The sequence below is a fragment of the Manacus vitellinus genome, unplaced genomic scaffold (assembly GCF_001715985.3).
Source record: "Manacus vitellinus isolate BGI_N305 unplaced genomic scaffold, ASM171598v3 scaffold_3_pilon, whole genome shotgun sequence".
NCBI classification, from domain to species: domain Eukaryota; kingdom Metazoa; phylum Chordata; class Aves; order Passeriformes; family Pipridae; genus Manacus; species Manacus vitellinus.
In genome coordinates, this window is record NW_021940535.1 from 30,888,826 (window position 1) to 30,909,868 (window position 21,043).

The 21,043-nt window shown below is 41.1% G+C and overlaps 1 protein-coding gene across 6 annotated transcripts in view; it reads right to left on the reverse strand.

Annotated features, from left to right (window-relative positions):
- The window catches only part of DYNC1I1 (dynein cytoplasmic 1 intermediate chain 1), a 178,606-nt gene that overhangs the window by 37,549 nt on the left and 120,014 nt on the right, over positions 1-21,043 (reverse strand). For all 6 annotated transcript variants that reach the window (XM_029961801.1, XM_029961799.1, XM_029961804.1 and 3 more), the window contains 4 exons: positions 10,349-10,495; positions 6,104-6,217; positions 3,125-3,258; positions 706-850 (listed from right to left, as the gene is read on the reverse strand). In XM_029961801.1, the coding sequence (XP_029817661.1) occupies positions 706-850; positions 3,125-3,258; positions 6,104-6,217; positions 10,349-10,495 (540 nt within the window). The remainder of the gene's footprint in view (positions 1-705; positions 851-3,124; positions 3,259-6,103; positions 6,218-10,348; positions 10,496-21,043) is intronic.

Genomic DNA, 21,043 nt, shown 5'->3' on the forward strand with positions numbered 1-21,043 from the left:
CTGTTTTACTCAGCCTATACAATAAACCAAGTTGGTCTGTTTAGTCTGCCTCATGGGGTGTTGGGGTTTCCAGGTTTCACAGAACTGCAGAATTTCTGCTGTTCATAGTGCTCTCTCTGTAAGAGGTCACAGGGTAGTCAGAAACAGATCCATGGTGGTCATGAATGTAAGTTCCAGCATGTATTTCCTCCCAACTTCCAGTGTTTAATGGGACAATTTATACTTTTTGGCTATCACAGCATCCTACAGCAGTGAATTTCACAAGTGATATTGATTGCACTAAGTCATACATGTGCTTTCCCTCTTGCTTCATCAGAAGAAAGTGTTCCTGCTGCTGCACCACCACTGTGCATAGTATAAGCCTTGCAATTTAGCCTGCACAGGGAGTGCTGCATGAATTGTTTGATGACTGGGAGTACAAGACATCCTAATCTGCTTGCCTAGTGAAACTGCTCAGCACTAGGGTTAATAATGAAATACAGGCCAGCTGAAGCAACCTTTACAGAGCTTGGTATGCTCCAGGGCAAATATGATTGAGAGTGACACTAGCTATATGTTTTACTAATTTTATCACTACACCTATTCTAAGCACAGCCTTTCAATTAATTGATTCTTAGGACTTGATATAGACGGTACTGAAATATTTCTGACAACAGCAATTTCACAAGTAGCGTTACTCATCCCATCCCAACTCAGATTTCTCACCTTTGTGGTCCACAATTTGACTGTCCAGTCAAATGATGATGTGACAAAGAGATGAGAAAAGTCAATTGGACCCACTGCCATGTGACAATTGATTCCTGTGACAGGTCCTTGATGGCCTTCAAAAATTTCACCAATGCCAGCTTTACTGCAGGAAGAAGAGACATTTACATGTGGAGAGTCATTTACCACCCGATGATTTAACATTATTTTTCTTCACTCTTGGGTTCCTGTTTCCTTTTAAAGTACTATTTAACCTGCAAATCTCTCTCCTTTCACTAAGGCATTTGCCTGGAGAGGGAAAAATTAATGCTCAGAATCCAGCACAGGGAGACTTTCTCATACTTGAAGACTTGCCTTACTCACTTCTACAGATACTGTCTACTACTGTAGCTTGAAGTAACATTTATGTATAATTATAAAATAATTCCAAATTGTAATTATACTATAGCTTATGTCTCTGAGTAAGCCATTATCACAAGGAATAACCATTAAAATAAAAATGCAAATATGTTAATGACTTATCATGAGCAATTCTTTTTGTCTTAAATATCTAAAATAACTTTTCACAGCAGTCAATCAAGTCACTAGGAAGCAAATGTTTTTTCACAGTAGTTGAAGGAACAGGTCCTGTGATCAGGTATCATACAGTTATTACTTTTAACAAGGGGAGAAATGCATTTCATCAGCCTGAGGCTAGAGTACCTATTAGGAAGGAAAAATACAACACTATGTAAGACAGAATGTGCACAGTTTTTTTCTTCCTGGAAGCAAATGATGCCAGCTCAGTTATCAGTGCTGTCTCACAGTGTACACAGAAAAGGGAATCATAAAATTACCCTTTTAGTTAGATTATAGAAAAACTGCGAGTGAAAGAAAATACATTAAAAATAGCCACAGTGCTGGTGAGGCCGTCAGCCCTGTGCCAGTGTGAGTACAGTGTGCTGAGAGCTGCACTGGAGGAAAAATGGGGATGGTAGCAAAAAGCTCCAGGAAAGACAGGCAGGAGCAGAAAAACTTTTGTCAATGGTCAGCAGAACGTTTGCTAAAAGGGTGTACTAACATGAGGATCTGCCACCTTCTCCCTCTTGTGAGGAACAAACCAGGAATGTCTGAAAAATCAGAAGTGAGAAATACCCTTGGGCATGCTTCATTCGTCTTAGCAGCCTAAGATTAATTCAAACCATCAGCAGCCACACAGCCTATCAGTATATACCTAAATAGACACAATTTTGCAATACTGTCATTGGTCAGGCTAAAATAGAAATATTTGAAAATAAAAAAATATTGAACAAAATAACTCAAAACAGTATTTAGAAAACATTAGGGGTGTCTAATAGAAGCCTTACAATCTTTAACCAGTGTATCAATGTCTCTTTGGTCAACAGAAACTCCGAATATGATAAAATCTGAATTCAGCAAATATTGCAAACTACTGAAGTGTGGGCGTGAGCTCTAAGTCTATCAGTGGAAAAAGTTTGTTCTTTACAAAAGCATCTCAGAGAATGGAACTACTACTGGAAGCTATCAGAGCACATTAGCATCCCATAGATTTGCAGGGTGCAAAACAAGGAACTTGCAGCATTAAACTACAGTCTGGGTTATGTATGGAAAGGATATGACCCCCATGTGTGAGAGAGCACAGGATTCTGGGAATGAATTAAGCAGAGCTCTCAAACCTATGTGGCACAGCTACATCTGTGCTAGCAAAGAGACCAGGCAGCAGGCCAGACTGAGGGACAACAGTGTGGGTGGCTGCTGGCTGAACAACAAAACCCTGTCGCTCTCCTGGAGAGGGTGGGCATGTCCAAACTGCCCCCTGAGAGTGGGGGCCAGCAGGGCTCAGTCTCTACCCTCACTGCATAGATGCAGCCTGAACTGCTGCATAGGAATACCCGGAACCAGATGGCCACGCATGGGAAACCGCGTTCTCTGTTTCTCATGTGCACATGTGCTCATGGTGGCTTTTCTCTGATTTATGCTTGTGGAGTCTGAAGATGGAGCTGAGAATGGTAAAAAATAAAGCAGATTACCATCTCTTATGAGTGGTTGAGGCCTGATTACCCTGCAACAAAACTGTCTCCTAGGGCCTCATTTGACCTGCCCAGATAATAGATACCTATATCTCAGCTAGCTGTATAAGCCTCCACCTCATCTCGTGGATGAGAAAGAGGCATTTCTGAGGTCTCAGTCATCTTCTCTTCAGGCAGATGTCTGAAAAAGGTAAAGGAAGTCAACCTAAGAGTAGTCATTGCTCCCCACCAACCTCACAGGGAGCCTGGGGCAACTACCCCAGTATAACAGGCTGTAGCACAGATGCTCAGAGTCAGGCAGCTCCTGTCCCCACTCTCCACACACGCTTGGCTACCTCTCGCCAACACAGGTATGCAATGTTATGTCAGTACAAAATGCTGAACCTCACCTTCCATGACGACAAGCTGTGTAGACTGTTCCCTCTTCACTGCCAACGACAAAATTATTGACATCTCCGGTTGGAAAAGCCATTCCTGTAACCGCCACTGGTTTGGACTTATTGTACACAAGCTCCATGCTCTCCTACCAAGACAGATTTTTTGTTATTATTCTGTTTGTTATTTGTTAGTCTGATTTTGTTTTGTTTTTTTTTCCCTAATTAATTTCTAAATGTTGCACGGTGTAGCAGGAGAGGAAGATGAAATCATTTGACCCAGTCACAGGATTTTGGTTTCTACTTGGGATATTGCGAGAAGATGCAATGTCACTAGGATGCTCTTGCCATCCCCAACACTATCTGTCATACCTTTGAGACTGGCAGGAAGGCACTGGTCTTTCCTGCATCATTTTAAATCAGGCAGCTATGACAGGTGAGAATTTAAAATCTGATGGTGCAGAAACTGAAGGTAATACCTTAATGGTTACACTTGCCAGCTCCAGGCTCTAATAAATCATGCAATACCCTTCTATTTACAAACAGTTTGGAAATCAATTGTTACGAAACACATGTAATATTGTGTGCATCTGAGGCATTTATTGCACTGTGTCATTTGTCCCTTTGCAGGACAAAATTAAAAAGTTGGGGTTCTGTCACTACCACCATTCTAAGCGTTACTTTTCAGGAATTTTCTGAGGTAACCAGAAACACTCCCTCTAGACTCCACCATCAAGCTACAAACCAGCAGAAATGTTTTCTTTTTTCATTTGGTAGCTATATTTCAAAGTGAATCAGCATGCCCGTTTTTACTATTGCAAATACAATCACCATGAACAGTTTGTGGCCATTGCAAGATGCGAACACTTTGAGCAGACTTTGCACAACTTTTTGGTTTTTCAGCCTAAATCGTGTAACCCAAGAATCCACAAAAGGGCTGAATGATTTCACCATTTTCATTTTTAGCTATTTAAGTGGGTTTGTTTTCTATGTTTAAAGCATCTAAGCTGCTATTCTTCTATGGCCAAAGCCTGTAGGGTTTTTCTCAGAAGGGTGTTTTGCTGTAACTAAAGAAAGTGAGTGTCCCTGTGAGAGGAGAGGGATGCAAATCCATAGAGAAATAGTTTTGCTTGGTTTATACTTTTCTTTGAAATACATTTGATTCTATTATAAAGGAAAACATGGAAAATGTACGGGGAGAACACTCCATATTTCTGTGAATATGTGAGTGAGAGAGAGAGAGAAAGAGAGAAAATTCAGTGAATATGGGAGACAGACCATATATTTTTGTGAAAATCTTCTAGGATGAGATCATCATTTAGTGTCGCTGTGGAGACACGGCCATAGACTGTGGTGGACTCTCTCCTCCCAGCGCCCACACCATGGCTGTACACAAGTGCTCTGGATCTGTGTCTTTGGAAAGTTTCAGACTGACACACATCAGCAACACTTTACTCCTCCCAATTTAAAACTGTGGCATGTAGCTTGACATCAAGCCCTGTGCCTTTTTTTTTCTAGATCACCGTGAGCCATATGCCAAACTTCAGTGTAATACGGGGTGTGTTCCCATCCTTGTTGAGAGCCAGTTTTGGAGCAGGGAAATTCCATCTGAGTGATGAGGTACCGGAACTCAGATGTTCAAAGATCTGTGCTTCAGAATTTAGAATTCCAGTAAATGAATACATAAGGGTGGAATTTATCTTCTTGATGTTTATATGAGAAATAAGGGAAGGGGTTTGGATGCCTGAGCATAGATGTCTGGGCCATTTTAGGTGCCTCCACTTCTATTGCAGAAGAGTATTGGTATTTCATAGTCCCAGGGCACAACTACCAGACCCATACTGCTGCCTTGGGCAACATGAGCAACATGGTTGACCTTTGGAAGCTGGCCTCACTTTGAGTAGGGGAGTAGATGGGATAACTTCCAGAAGCCCCTTCCACCTTAAGATTGGATGGTTCTGTATCCCAGGGTGGGTTCTGTATCCCAGGGTGGGTATCTGAAATGGCATTTCACACTTGGAGGGGTTAGTCATTCTCCAGAAGTACCAGCCTCTCCCTCTGTAAAGGAAAATTGGAGTTGACATGGACTGAACTTTTAGATGGCTGAGGTTAGGATAGAGAAGTCCCACCTCTTGTGTCAACACTGAAAAGCTAATAATTTGATAGTAATTGCACAATAATGCATGATTAATGGATGGGTAATGGAAGCAGTAAGGGGAATTTCTATGCAGCATTTTGAAACATGATCAGATCCCATGATGCTTAGTAAAAATTATATTAATTTTCTTTCCTAAGAAATTATGTATAAAAAATGAATGATGTGATAGAATAGAAAATGTACTACTCCAGGAGATAACACTTAAAACACGCTTTCTGTACACCTTTTTCAGCATCGGATTCTTTGTTTAGTTTCCATTATTATAATCACTAGTGGTTTGGGCAATTTTCCTATGTTTCCTTTTATTTCAGGTACAAAGGAGAGGAGGGGAGGAAAAGGTGATGGTAGCAAACATTCCAGAGAGAAGAGATTAGTTCTAAAACTTTTGAATTGCATTGTTTGTTGCTTTGGCTACCGAAGGCAGGCAGCAAAGTAAGCTTTCTGACTGTGGGCCTTGGAAACCTGTAGTGCCTAGGGTGTGTTCAGTAGCAGTGCAATCTAGTCCATATTTGTTAAACAATGCTGCAGAATAAGTGCAATTTATACCACAGGCGACTTCTGTAATTATCATGCTTTAAAATGGACTATTTCATTTTCACTTGAAACTGACCTATGTATTAATGTATTACAGTAATTACATGATTTGTGGTAAAGGAAATGGGTTTGGCTCTTAGCAGAGACTGCTGGAAGCAAGCTGTACTCTTTCAAGTGCATCCATTGGTTTTAGTTTGTATAGGATGTGAGGTTTTGGCTTTTAGGAGCTGTGTTCCACTACACAGGTATCCTGCTCTACTGAAGGCACTTTTTTTCCCCTGTATAGATGAAAACAAACCCACCTGTGGAGTTGAGAGCATGTCCAGGCTCCAGGAGCACATTTTGCCATCCGTAGAGACGGTAATGAGATTGTGCGCATTCTGTGTCCCGACTACATTCACACAATACACAGGATGCTGAAAACACATTGACACTGGAAATCAGAGAGCCATCTCACATTTTCACAGACAAATTTCTAATGTCTCATATGTTATTTTAAAGAACGATTAAGTAGTCACACAATGCCTGGAAAATACAACTCAGCTTTTGCCAGAAAGGAATTGTTTTGCTTAGGTTTTTTTAATTTAAATTTTAAGAAGTATGTTATGGAGGTGGAAATGTTTTCTAAGTTTCATTTTCCTCATAATAAAACAACCCAGCTGAGTAATGCTGAATTATGTGGATGAGATTTCACCCACAGGGACTTTATCATTCTGCTGATGGCTTTTGACACTGAAAATAACCAGCAGAAAGAGGCAAATTGTCCAAATGGAATCAAAATGAAATCTTTATTCAAGAAAACAGCTGCATAAAACTTGAACTCTGTCAGAATTTGGCTTGCATGATAAATATTTGCAAATGCACTCTAGCTGAAGAACATGAACCACCCCATCAGTGTTTTTCAGCATTGGCCAATACACCTTTTTGATTCTGTTCTTATAAATGGGGAGTGACTAAATTTAGGGTGTTACACCTGGCTTGACATAGCACAATCATTCCATGGAGGCTGAATTCCACGTAGTATGCATAATGAAACTTGGCCTATTCCTTTTCCAAGGAACCTGGTAACATTTTGAGCCTAGTGTCATCTGATATCTGATGGTAACATATGAGGGATGGGTCAAGTTCAGCAAACTCCAGAGTGAAAAATCAGTCAGTCTGAACAACAAGATTTAATTTCCTTTGACCTGTACAAGTGATACTGCTGAATTAAGGGTTAAACATATACAGAAGTCAAGCAAAGGAAAATTTAATTTCTCTGATGTTTTTGCCAATAAATAGAAGACCTGTGTTTCCAGAAAGAAAAAAACACTTTTCTCTAATACTTTCCTTATTTAAAGAAAATTAGGACCAACTTACAAGAGATCCCTATGGAGCTTCTAAGCCAACTCCATGCAGAGTTAGAAATGTAGCATTTGCTCCTGCTGAAAGGAATGGCAGAACTACCACTTACGTCAGACTACTTCAAAATCCAGCTGCAGGTCACTTACCCAGTCAGTGGGAAAAGGCATAAATCTTATTTCAGGTTTGATACCTGAGTGCTCAATAAATGTCCCCTCTCTAAGTGCAAAAAGTGCAAAAATGTGTGAACATTGTTTGTGCACACACTGAGAGGGACCAAGCAATTACTGCTTGTCATGGTTTGCAATGGTACCTTGTGCTTGGAGTTCACCTGTACACACCAGTAAGTCACAAGGTCCATTCTGATGCTGATTTTTTTCTTTCTCTCAAGATTGTCAGGCACCTGGTTTCTCCCAGATCATCAAATGGACCCCAACTGGTCCCTCACACGTGCTTCACACTATTACCCTCATATGATGGACCTTTTTGCTGCTTAGTGTTAAGGTAATGACTCCAGTGCTAAACATGATTGCTACATACTGATGTATGAAATAAGCATAGGCCTATTTTTTTCATGGGTATTTGAACTCCAGTAGTCCAAACAGACAGTGACAGAGTGGGTGGGAGGAAGACAAAGCAAGCATTGGACTATCTAGGATATTTAGCAGGGAGGAAGACAGTAAGCTATGTCTTTCCAGCAGCACCTCAGTGTGTCAGGTCTGGCTTTAATCAGGGCTACCAGCCATCAATTTCATGCACAATAAAACTCATGGCAGAAATGAAAAGATGTAAGGAAAGCAGATGAATAAGACAATCAACTGTATGCAACAGAAAGTCTAAACAGGCTCCTTCCTTTCAAAGGGTCGCTGCCAGCTTGCTTTTATTTATTTTGGAAATGAAATCATCATGCAAAAGGGTTTTGTCTTAATTAAAATTTCCTGTTGTTCCAAGTACAGATGTGTGGTGGGTGTGAAAGGAAATTAGTGAGTAAGCTGCGGGTAGAATCCTCTTTCCTGGTGAATCCAGGCAGTAATCAGTGATACTAAATTTCAGGAAGGTTTAAGTCAGTGAAAACAACACGATTGTTTCAAATAAACAAAGCAAGAGAAAGAAAAGAGAAAAATCCTTTTTTCTCCTATGGCATGAGTTCAAGTTAAAAATGACTATTCAACTCACATATAGCAGTACATAAATTAAAATCATTACGGTAGAGTTGTCTTAATTTAATTTTTTTTTTTTTCTTGGCAGCTAGGATTCAAGCCAGCCTTTTGCAACCAAGACCTCATTTGCAGTTTATGTAAGTAATTCCTATCTATATACATAAAGTAAGCACTCTTTTATTGTAAAATCTGATCACTGCTGAAAAACATCATGCTTCCTCATGTTAAGACTGTTTAAACACTTATTTATACCAATCCATGACAGCACATAAAGTGCCCATCCATAACTGAAAGTAATTTATTTATATTTGTCAAAAGCAAAACAGCATATATTGTCCTATTGCAATAATAAAACTACTTTAATATGTAATTCCAGGAGGTACAATTTTGCCTTAAGTGATTTTTGAGTGTAAACAAATTACTTCCCATTAATCTTTTTTTTCCACTAGATTTCGAGTCCCAGTTGTTCAATTTTCAGTGATAGTCAGCTTCTTGCTACTGGTTTTCTGGTCTGCTACATCTTTAAATTGCACTTCCAGGAGAGACTGTTTCTTTTCATGCAGATTGAACAACATTACTGGCGACAAAATGAGCAAAACATTAGGGAAATGAAAAGCAATGTTGAAGTTGCAACCCATGGCACAGATCATTAGATAATTACATCAACATTCATGATAGTGGAAATTTAGGGAACAATATTTGTAATGCCTGGCCCACTAAGTGTGTCTGTGCACACCTGTCATTTTGTAATATAAGAGACTGGCCATCATAATACTGGCCCCACACTGAATCTTTTGCATCAATTTACGTGGCATGGCTTCTAGAGTGGTCTTTTAACTCCAGGGATTATGTTGTCACAGTCAACAAAAAGCTGAACTTTGATCTGCAAATTCCAAAGAATCACAGAATTGTGAAAGCTGGAGGTGCAAAAGTACCATCATGTTGTCCGATCCTTCATTCTGCTAGAACAAGATTATTATCTCTTAGAGTGCTTTATGTAGTTCAGTTCCTTATGTTTCTGAAAATCTGCATTTTTCTGCACTCTTATATGATACTTTGTATTTTTCTCCTCCTTTCCACTTTCCAGTAAGAAATTGCCCTAAGCCCACTTCCAAGATGAGCTACTCCACTTTCTAGCTGTTCTGAAGAGTCTGCCTAAGCCTAAACTCTGGAGGACAACTCAAGAATGCACAACATCTTTGTGCAGAATTGACTGAAGGTCAGTGCAGTAGCAGAGTGAGAACACTTTGGCAGGCAATCCAGGCTCATCTCTTCCTCCAGCACAATAGTCTCCTACCACAGACATCATCCTTGTGTCACAGAGAAACTCTTCCTTTTCAGGCATTTTTTGTTACTGCTCTGCCTATATATCTTCCAGATATCATTAGAGCCCATTTCCACCATCACTATCTGCAGGTACCAGTGTGTGTCAGCAAAATGCTCTCCCACATCATTCTATGGAAACAAACTCCTCCCCAGTGCACAAGCTCTGCCCTATGGCCCTGTCCAGAGTAGGAGACCATGGCAAGCATTTATGTATTCCTCTATTAGAAAAAAGAAGCAAACTGCCACACTCTTTTAAAGGGTACAGTGTGACTTACAGGACTCCACTGAGATCATCATAGGTGCCTAATCTGGTTCAAAGGAGAAACTCGTGTACACCAAGACAACAACAAATGATTCAAATTGCCTGCCATGCTGGACTGACAGACACACAGTCTCTATAATGACCTGTCTTTACAGGCAACAGAGAGCAAGAGTTACAGCGCCACTGAGCTGGCACAAAGGTGCCTCACTCAAGTGTTGTACTCAATCCTGCTTTTTCCCTGGAAAGGAGAATAATCTCCTGACTTGACTGTACAAAGTGTGATGGTTAAGTACTTACAGGAGGTGGTTGTACATCTCTCTTACCTATTTCTTTCCTTTCAAGGGCCACACTTAGGTTTTCATCTGTGTGGCAACCAGCATTGTAGACACAACTATACAGTTCTATTTCCTTGCTGACCATTTCCTCTAAGGAAAGGAGGAGGTGATTTTTGTCCTTACCGTGTGAGCAGCAGCAGATAAGGGAGTTCTCTGAACTGGAGTGCGCCTGTGACTGCGATTATCCCACAAGACAATTTGGCCAGAATATGTTCCACCGACGACAAGGTTTGGGTGAAAGCGGGCAAAACAGACTGACATCACAGAGGACTGGAGTAAAAGAGGTAGAGAAGAGAGGGGTTACATGATCAGTTATCTTCAATACTCTCCTTAGGGAATCATATGGTAATTAGCATTTTGTGGTTTAGGAACCACTGTATGAACTCTATTCATACTCCTTGCACACCAGTAATTCTACTAAAGCCAACAGGACACATGCAAAGAGCTGACTTTGACCCTAAAATGTGTTATTCCACTGGTCCTCGGGAAAATATACACCAAAGGGTGAGTCTAAGCATGGTGCTAAAAACCTTGAGATAATCTCTCCATGACAGTGATGGGAAAGTGCTTAATTTCATACAGAAGTGAGAACTTCAAGTAACCAGATACCCACTGGACAGAGGTTGACATCCTCGCTCATGATATCCCATCAGGGAGAGCTCTTCCCCTATTGATCCTCTAACTTTGGGCTCTCAGGTAATGAGATGAGTCTGTGAGAGACCTACCACAGTGCACCTCAAGGTGTGCTGTCCTGAGAGCATCAGCTGACAAGCTGCATCTCATTGTTGGATCCACAACTGATTTCACTGCTACCGAGGTGCTCTTCTAATAGCAAAGGGAACCACACTTTCCTCTATACCATCCAAACAGAACTCAGTTTTTCCTCATTTTAATGACATCTGAGTTGTCTTTGTACATTTTCTTTAGCTGGGGATGCTGAGGAACCAGACTGGTATCATGGTTGCCCTGGCTACCCGATAGAGTGCCCCACAAGCCAGTATGAAGATTGGTATCTATCCCAACTACTGCTTTTCAGTGTCTTTAAAATAACATACAATAGCTGAAGTCGTCAAGTGAATAATCCTCAGAACCTTCATGTGCCAACAAGCTACAGCTGAGAGCAACAAGCTGTAACTCCGTCAAGTCTTCCATTATCTTCCTAAGGAATTATTTCCCATTTTTATATAATTGGTACTGTATACTATGTCTTTGTTCTATGCAAATTGGAAAGCAAATGTTACAGCATTCATACAATTTCCTGAGAATTCACATACTAATAAAGAGAGTTTGCAAACAAAAGCAAATGTCATTTTTAAAATAGTTTTAGTGATGTTTGCTAGCTGCAGAGGAAGGCTTGAACTGCTGTGGCAATTACAGTCAGAAAGTTAAATTCACTGTTAATTTTTGCATTCTTAAAAATTCATTTTCTGACTGTTTCCAATGAGTTTTGCTAACACATTTTTTTAATATTTTAATGACTGAATATTTTGAAGTGTTGGTGTTCCTGTGTGGGAACACACTTTACTAAATGACAACGGGTTAACTAAATTACCAAATTTCAGTTGCATAAAAAGCATGGCAGACATTTAAGTAAACTTTGTTGAATTGGGAACATCAGAGTTGCCAAACTGAACTAGACCCAATGTCTACCTAGGTAATGGACCTGTTTCTTGCAGAAGTGGATGGAGTTGTGAAAACCTTGACACGGGCAGATGTGTTGTCTCCTTTCCTTACTGCTCCTCATTCTGATTTCTAGTGGCTAGAGACTGATTTGCACTTACCAGAGACTTGAAATCCCTTCTGATAGGGCTAGAATTAATTATGCTAATTCCTGATGTCTATAACTAGATTAATAAGAATAAAGCAAAATATGAAGTTTGAATACTTTTTACTGGCTGCCTGATATCTATTGTTTAAAGCCAGATTAAATGCTAAATTAACTTAATAGACATATTTATAGCACACAGCAGTATATTTAGTACTGTTTTTTTGACCTAGTAAGATCATCAAGACAATGAAAAAAGCTGTAATTGCCTTTTTGATTCCCCAGTCTCTAGATTCTTGTGGCTCTTCACTTGACATCTATGATACCCTCGCTTGTTGACTAAAGCTTTTTCATATATTTCTCTGATGTTAGTCTAGCATCTAATGATTAGGTGATTAGTGTACAAAAATGCCTACTTTAGTCCATATCTATCTAAGCACTTGAGCATAGTAATTACACTATGGTCAGTCGCAGCAACAAGAGGTAGCTTCCAAACACTATTTCCAAAGGACCTAGCTTTACAGGAAAGAAAACCCACTGTAAGGAACAAGATGTGGGTGCTGCTAAGAGCAGTTTAAAATTCAGCTACACTGCAGCTGCCATCCAGTTCCACAGATGCCCCCCACATTATAATTAAAACGGCCTTACAGCACATGTTCTACATTTTATCTCTTTGTTTAATGGCTTCGTGAGTTGTTTTAATCAACCCCTATCATTCCTTATAGCTAAGCTGACAGATATTCTTACATGAAGCGAAATAGCCAGATGATTTTAAAATAGTACAGCTCCACCACTGTGTACACCCCACAGCAGCTACAAGGCTCCACATGTATTTTAAGAAACCCCAATTCAAACAGTCATTCCACAACAAAGTTCTCAGTTTGTCCCAAACAAACCTGGGAGACTCTGAAGCAGGGCAAAGAAGCCAAGTGGACAGTGTATTTTTAAACATTCTGTTTTCATGGTTAACATGTTTTTGAATCAGAATACCAGAATACAGTTGAATGGTCAGGATATAAACTGCTAAAGGGTGTTTTTCATAAAGTTCAAAAATAACCTACAGACATGACACAGAGTTAAGCCCTCTACACTGCTTCTAGTTTTACATATTGCTCCAAAGTAGCTTGCAGTCTTCAAATGTGAAATGTTCACATCCTTTTAATTATTTCAGTATTATTTTTCTATAAAAGAAAAACTTCTGTCAAATATTAGAATTTAACAATTTAAGGAGTCCACTCCATACCACTTAGTATAGTGATTATTTTCTTAAAATTAATGGCAGTTCTCAGATGAGTAAGGGCTGTAAGATCAAGCCCATTCATTTAACAGCTTTAAAAGCATTCATTTCTTAGCCATAATGGGAGAGAGCAGCAGACAGGTCTCCAGTCTGTCTGAACAGCTCTGTGCTCAAGGAGAGCTGCAGAAACCATACCCCATAAGCTTCTTCTGCCTCCAGGCTGCCTCTTGTTTGCCCATTCAAGTAGTCTTACTCCTCTAAAAGAGAGTTTTGCTACTGACTTCAAAGGGGGAGGATCCAGCACATGGTGAGGTTTTTAAAATAACAGCATATCCCCTGTTGCACTTCTGCCACACCTTTCTAGGGAAATCTCACAGTGCTTTCCAATAACAATGGTAAAGCTTCACAGTTTTTCAGTTAGGGATATTTTATGCACTATTGCTGCTTAGTTACCTTTTGTAGAGGGCAGAAGCAGCTAGATCCATAGTATATGGCAACAGCACATAAATAAGAAGGCAATTCCATGGGATTTTAGTGTCCACAGTATAAAAGTAGCATTTGGAATAGGAGATTCCCAGCATTGTCTTTTTATGGGTGCCACAGAGCATCTATATCTTTCAGCTGGTGGGACCCAGAAGAAATGGACACACCCCAGTGTCTGGTCATCTGCATTTCTCTGAATTGCACTGTGCAGTGAATAATTTCATTATTTACTTTAGCTTAATGCTCAGGTATTTTCTCCCTCTATGCAAATACAGCCTACTGGATTTTGCTTTCTCTGGCTTTTTTTTAGCTTTCTCAGTGGCCTTACTAAAGGCTTCTTCTGGTACTTCTGGCTTTGCAATCTTCCACCCAGATGTTCTACTCCTAGTGGAGCCACCACACTAGTGCTGCTGCCTCATCCCCTGTGCATGCTCTGCCTCTCTGTGGAGACGAGCAGTTCTTCAAGGGCCAGGGGAGCCAGCCTGAGTTAGTTCCAGGTGGGAGCACTGCCCAGGGCATAAGGGAAGAGCTCAAATTGATAAACCTGGGTTTTTTGCCTGGAAAACAGGCAATCCTGCTTCCTGAATGATAAAATTTCTGCTCCCAGTTGCTACAAGAACCTCACTGAACACATAATTAAGATACAAAACATGAAATGTCTGTGTTCTTCATCACAGCAAAGAGAGGGCTGGCATCAGAAACAGAAATGTTGCCTAGCCCTTGGAGAGGTCTGCAGTCGGGGGCACGAAGGAAGTACCCCCGGTCCCCTGCCTTGTTGGGGTCGGGTTGTCTCAGCCTGTGAGGAGCAGCACTGTGGAACCGCCTCTGCTTCCCCCCTCCTTCCCTCCTCCCTCCCCACTGATGCACTGATCCAAACAGGCCCTGAGCCCTCTTCAAGTGGCTGGCAAAGCTGGTTTTTATTTTAGAAGCTTAATACGGCCCAGATTTGGATTAATAGTGGCGTATCCCTTCAACCACAGGTACACGTGCTCGGAACAGACAGTCATTTAGCTTCTCTTTACTGAGAAGCCTAACCTCAGTACCCACATCTGATGTGTGTAGGGCCCTGGAGACTCAGCTGTCTCTGCTCATGTCCATACGTTAGGATGGCACTCTGCCCAGCCACCAGTCGAACAAGTTCACAAAGACCTGGGTGCTAAACAATAATGACTCTCAACAGGCTTCTGCCTTCAGCCAGACCTCTTCTGCAGGAAACCACTCCCAGAGCCAGAGCTGCCATACTGGTGCCATATGCCTACGCTTGACACCAGATGGATCTCAAAACAATACTTTGTCAGTGGGAAGAAGCAATCTGAGGAGTTCACAGGCATTTCTAGGCTCCAGAACACCAGGTTATATTGCAGCAGGCACTCAGGAGACTCCTGGGTGTATTTTCTGGCTGAGCAGATGCATGTGAAAAAGCACTGCTGTCAGTGATATGCTGCTCTGGGTCAGTCTGACACAAACAACAGTGGACAATAAAATCAACTGCAGCTGAGATGAAGGGACAGATCCTTTTCCATGCTTGAGGGAATCGGCTTAGAGGGACTGAGAGCAGAGGGACAAAGCTGTGGTACTGCTGCTTAGCTATAACCATGAAAAGGTGCCAAACTCATAGTCCTTCCTCCATAGGAACTGAAGAACAGTGACTGGACATCTGATGCCTGCTCTTCTAAGGAATAAATAAATAAAGGCCAAAAGTACACATGCAATTTACTTATAAACTTTTGTTTTCACTCCTGCTCATCAAAAACAGTATTTAAAGAGTCTAAGCACTAATAGTCCCTCTGAGAGCTGCCCAACCTTCTTCTGGCCAAGCCATCAGGAGATCATTTCATTCTTGCATTGCTACACACGCTTATATCTGCCCCCAGAACAGATATGGACGATATACTTCAACTGCAAACATGGATTAAAATCATCATCTAGAAATAAGACAGCAACTGAATTACTAAATAAAGCCCTTTTCCCCTGCCAGGTCATGGACTGAGAATCATCATGGAAAGTAGCGGTATCAGATCTGACACTGGTTTGTTCAGTTTAGTGCCCTGTAGCATCCTTTTGCACCACAAAAGGTGTAAGATATCTTGAAAGAGACAATTTTAGGGTGACTTTACTTTGGCTACTGAGATACCTGGATTTGTACACTGAAATAGAGACTGTGTTCCTTCCAAGAGTCTTGCTTTTTTTTAGTACCAGCTATTGTGAATCTGGATATTTTTGTGTTTCATATAAATGTCTAAGTATAATTAATAGTAACAAGAAAACAGCAGAGAGTATAGCAACAGAATTACAGCTGGTTTTGAAATTAAATTTGAAAAGGAACTTAAAACATGATTTATGTGTACCAAAACCTTTACCCAAGGGTTACCTCTTAATTCTAAAAGCTCTAAATGCCAAAACTACTGCTTCCCTCCAACTGTCTTCCTATTAAACTACAAAATAATATCTGAAAGATTTTGTGCTAGAGATTATTTGTGGTAAGATACAAAATTTGTCTCTACTAAAAATAAAATAAAAAGGGTTCACATCTTTCACATATTAAAAAAAATAAATAAAACCAAACAAACACTTCTTCAAACCAAATGTCAGAATCCTGTTTAATTAAAAAAAGGAAGTTTATACTTGGTTATGGTGTGTGTTGACATCTTTCCCTTTGATTTACAAGAGTATGGACGTGAAAGAACAGATTGCTTTATTCAAGAGAAAGAAAGGAGGGAGGGGGGCCCAGTGTGACAGGAAAGAGTGTAGGCTGTATTAACTTCAGTGCTTGTTAAAACATGAAGGATTAATGGTAGAAAGGGAGGGAAGAATTGTGAATGTCTCCAGTTTAGGATCTTCAAAAATGTTTTGGGATTCTAAGAATGTCTCACCAGACCACATGAAAGCTGCACAGAGAGACTCAGCCACACGACTGCTCTAAATCCAAAGCTGGTATTGCTCCACTTATACCATCAAACCAATGGAGCTGAAATGTAGCCACAAATTAAATTTATTTTTATTGAAAAAGTACTAAGTCCTTAAAAAGAAGGAAAAGAGTATGTCAGGAAACGCAGCTCTCTCTTGGCCAAGTTTACAGGGTAGGTAACTCTGAAATTTAACCTCAGTGCTGACATCTGAGTATTGCAGTAGAATCAGAGTGCTCTGCCCAAGTCTGCAGAAAGGCAATATCCAGCCTCATGAGTTTCATCTTTGTAACTGCAGGTTCAGCCCATGTAGCTACAACAGTAAAATAATTAGGAAAAAAAGTCCACAGGCTGCCTTGTCAAAAGGGAATCTATGCTTCAGCCCTTTTGGAAAGTGCTAATATTATTAATTTGGTGGTGTCATGGTGACTCAGAAAAGCTGTAAAACTGCTTGCTGTATTGCAAAAGCAGATAATTTATCCATAACTGCAACAGCCAATCAATTAGGTAACCCTAAATTACTATACATACACACAAGCCTGAGAATACAGTCTTTGATGAGTATCACACTTGCTTTGTTACTGACGATGAGATGATTAAAGCCTGGAGAAATAAGGAGCAATTTCAAAACAACATCAAAATCGAGTTTTCTTTCCACCAAACTACTTACATGCTAAGTACACAAATATCTGTTTTCTCTGATTAGGACCTGTCTCCTTATCAAATTGCAGGGTCAAACCCTTAACGTCCCTGTGCCTGCCTGTTGCAGAAGCAAGCACTGCCTTGGTTTGTCTGTTTTACTTAGGCCATGATACTCTAACAGTTATACATAAGCACTCTTAACTGTTTTGATTAAATTACTGACAAGCCTGAAGTGATGGGGCTGCATCACCCTTTCAGACCTGGAGCCTGAGGGCATGTGTCTGTGGGTGGTGCACAGAGACCTTCTGTCATCCCTGCTCATACCACAGGCTGATCAGAATCTGGAGCATATGGTAAGTGTCAGCTTGAGCACAGCATTCTGGCACTCTGCTTGCATGCAGCAGGGCCCAATGGTTTCAGCACAGTATTAGCCAAAGGCTTCTGGACCAGAGGTGCTATACATGCAGCCAGCTCAGGACATGGGTCATGGTGTTACTGCCTGCCACCACCGTTAACTATAGCTGCAAGTTCTTTGGGACAGAGACTACGTTCTTACAATAGGTTTGTAACAAAAGTCTTACTAAGGCATCTCTGTCTGGTGAAGGCCTCTAGAATTGAAGAAATAATAGCATTACCTGAAAAATTTACTTGGTGCTGTGATCAGAAATGCCTTTTAGCAGGAAGCATTTTTTTTTTTAGTACTGCAAATGAAATATAGATCTAGAGAAGCACAGACTAAAAACATCACATAAACCAAAGCCCTTTCTAACTGTTGCAGTTAGGCAACTCCAGGCAAAAGCACCTATGAAGGTGAAGCCCCTTCTATCAAGCAAATATCTGGGAAACCTGGTTGTGAGGGACAAATCCAGGAATTTTGGTGACTTCTCTTGAATTACTTCTGCATATTCTCTGATACTATCTGATATAAAACACAGGTGCAGTTTTGACAGCTCAGCCCCATAGTCATAAAGTGCCCCAGCCACTGATCTAAGGACTTAAGCTTCTCGTTGCTGCCCATTTCTTCTCCAGGCAGAATCTCCTTTCTGCTGAAAGCAACACCAGGCCTCAGGAGTGAGGCTTAAGAGTCCCTATCCAGGGGGGTTCCCATCTAGCACTATGCAGAAGCAGAAGAAATCCCCCAGAGATTGAGGTATGGGTTAGGCTGGGGTCTTCGTGTCCAGGACTTTTCTCCTCACAGAGAAAGCACGACAGATGACCACTTTATGGCAAGTGATGGAAATATTGGAGCAAAATTTTAGAGAGCCCACAGAGATAGCAAATTCCAGATTTGGAGAACAAAAATAGAAACATGAGTTGTGCTGTGGTGGTGGCTTGGTGGCTTTCTATGACATCAGTTCCTCAAACCAATGCAGTTGATCAACCAAACTATGCGAAGCCACAGATGAATTAGAAGCCATTACAGATGCTGCAAGAACAATTATCTACAACTCAGCCTGTCAAGTTAGTTGTAGTAGTTGCAGCTGCTTGTAAGGGAGTCACAGATAAATGTCAAGTGTAGCACTTGGTCCAAACCCTCACAATAAACACACATGCCATGAGAACCCAGGCACAGTCAGAAGATCAACACACCGAACCAAGAACATTTTAAAGCCCCACATGAGGAAAGAACTTACTTAAGTCTAACTTTTCTCAGAAGTCCAATAACTTAAATGTAGTTAATTCTTCTAAGTTCCCAAATATTTCAATAACTCAAAAGCCTACTCAAAGCCAAACAAATTGGTAAGTGCTTTCCTAAATAAGAAATTTTTTGATTCAGGCCTTCTGAATGCAAATGACCTTCTTTCTGGGAGGGAAGAAGGATGCCCTGATGTTCATCTGGTCCTGGGAAGACTCTGTAGACTTAGAGACAGTCAAGCAGCTGAGGTCACTTAGTTTGTTCGGCCTGGAGAAGAGGAGGCTGAGGGATGACCTCATTGCAGTTACAACTTCCTTGTGAGGGGAAGAGGAGGGACAGGCACTGATCTCCAGTGTGTGGTGACCAGTGACAAGACCCGAGGAAACGGCCTGAAGTTGTGTCAGGGGAGGTTTAGGTTGGACACTAGAAAAAGGTTCTTCACCCAGAGGGTGGTTGGGCACTGGAACAGGCTCCCCAGGGAAGTGGTCACAGCACCAAGCCTGACAGAGTTCAAGAAGCGTTTGGATGATACTCTTGGGCATATGGTGTGACTCTGGGGAATGGTCCTGTGCAGGGCCAGGAGTTGGACTCGATGATCCTTGTGGATCCCTTCCAACTAGGTATATTTTGTGATTCTGTGATTCTGTGACTTCTGCATAATGTCTGGGACAGGGAAGGGAAAAGGAGTATGAAGTGCCAGAGGCAGATTCATTGAATTGCCAGTGTTGGAAGGCACATCTAGAGATTGCCTAGTCCAACCCCTTGCTCAGAGCAGGATCAGCTGGAGTATATTGTTCATGACTGTGTGTTTTGACTGTCTCCATGGGTGGAGATCCCATTACCAGCTCAAGTTGAGATTCTCATCAACTAATACCCCCAAGTCTTTCTCCTCAGGGCTGCTCTCAATCCATTCTCAGTCCAGGCTGTATTTGTCCTTGTCTCTACCCAGGTGCAGGATCTTGCACTTGGCCTTGTTGAACTTCATGAGGTGCTCAGAGACTCACCTCTCAAGCATGTGAAGGTCCCTCTGGATTGTATCCCTTTGCTCCAGTGTGCCGACCAAACCACACAGCTTGGTGTTGGTGAACATGCTGAGGGGGCACTCAATCCCATTGTCCATGTTGCCAGCAAAGGTGTTAAAAAGTGCTGGTCCCAACCCTGACCCCTGAGTAGCACCACTTGTCACTGGTCTCCACTTGGACATTGAGCTGTTTACTTCAACACTTTGAGTGTGGCCATGCAGCCAATTCCTTATCCACTGAGTGGTCCATCTGTCTAATCTATGCCTCCCCAATTTAGAGATAAGAATGTTGTGCAGGACAGTTTTAAATGCTTTGCACAAATCCAGGTAGATGATGTCAGTCATCTGAAGAATAATAGGCTGTTAGATTCACCCAACTCCATCACTTTCAACCATGTACCTTTTATAAGTAGTAGCACTACATAATTGGAAATAATTGATAATTAATTAAGCACTGCACATAGATGTGGCGATTGAGAGACTGAGAGGCACAAATAAACAGCTGTCTAGTGGAAACACAGAAGATACCATAGGCAAATCTGTATTTAAGAATGAGGGTGGGAACATGAGTTGCTTTGTCACTGTTCATGTCTCCTACAGTAAACTACTGTACAGATTCTAATATGAGTAGTCTGAGTAGTACCCATAGAGCATTAGGAAGCGGCTAAGATTACACAGGAATAAATGACTACTTCCCATTATAGACAATTTTTAGTCCTCCTTTCTCCAAACAAACCTTAGTTTCCTGAAATTTCACATCCCACTTTTGTCACCTGCAAGGTTCTGTTGTTTGGTTTCTACTATTTTTTCCCATGGGTAGCCTTCTAGAGGAGGAAGGAATGAGATAAGCATTTTTGCAGTCTCAGGGTCAAAGCCTTAATAAGACATCTTACATTTGCTGACTCCTGGAGCATCAGAGGGCCACATCTTTCTCAAAAACCAGCACCCCTGGGTCATCCACTCTCACCAGTGATGGGACATTTTATAATGTATCATTATCCTGCCAGGAAGAATGGATTTAACCTGAAGAACTCCTGTCAAACAGCAGTTTTGCACAACTCCAGTCCAAATTTGGCCTAGTCTATTTATTTACAGGTGTAAACATGAGACAGCAAATGTTAAGCATAT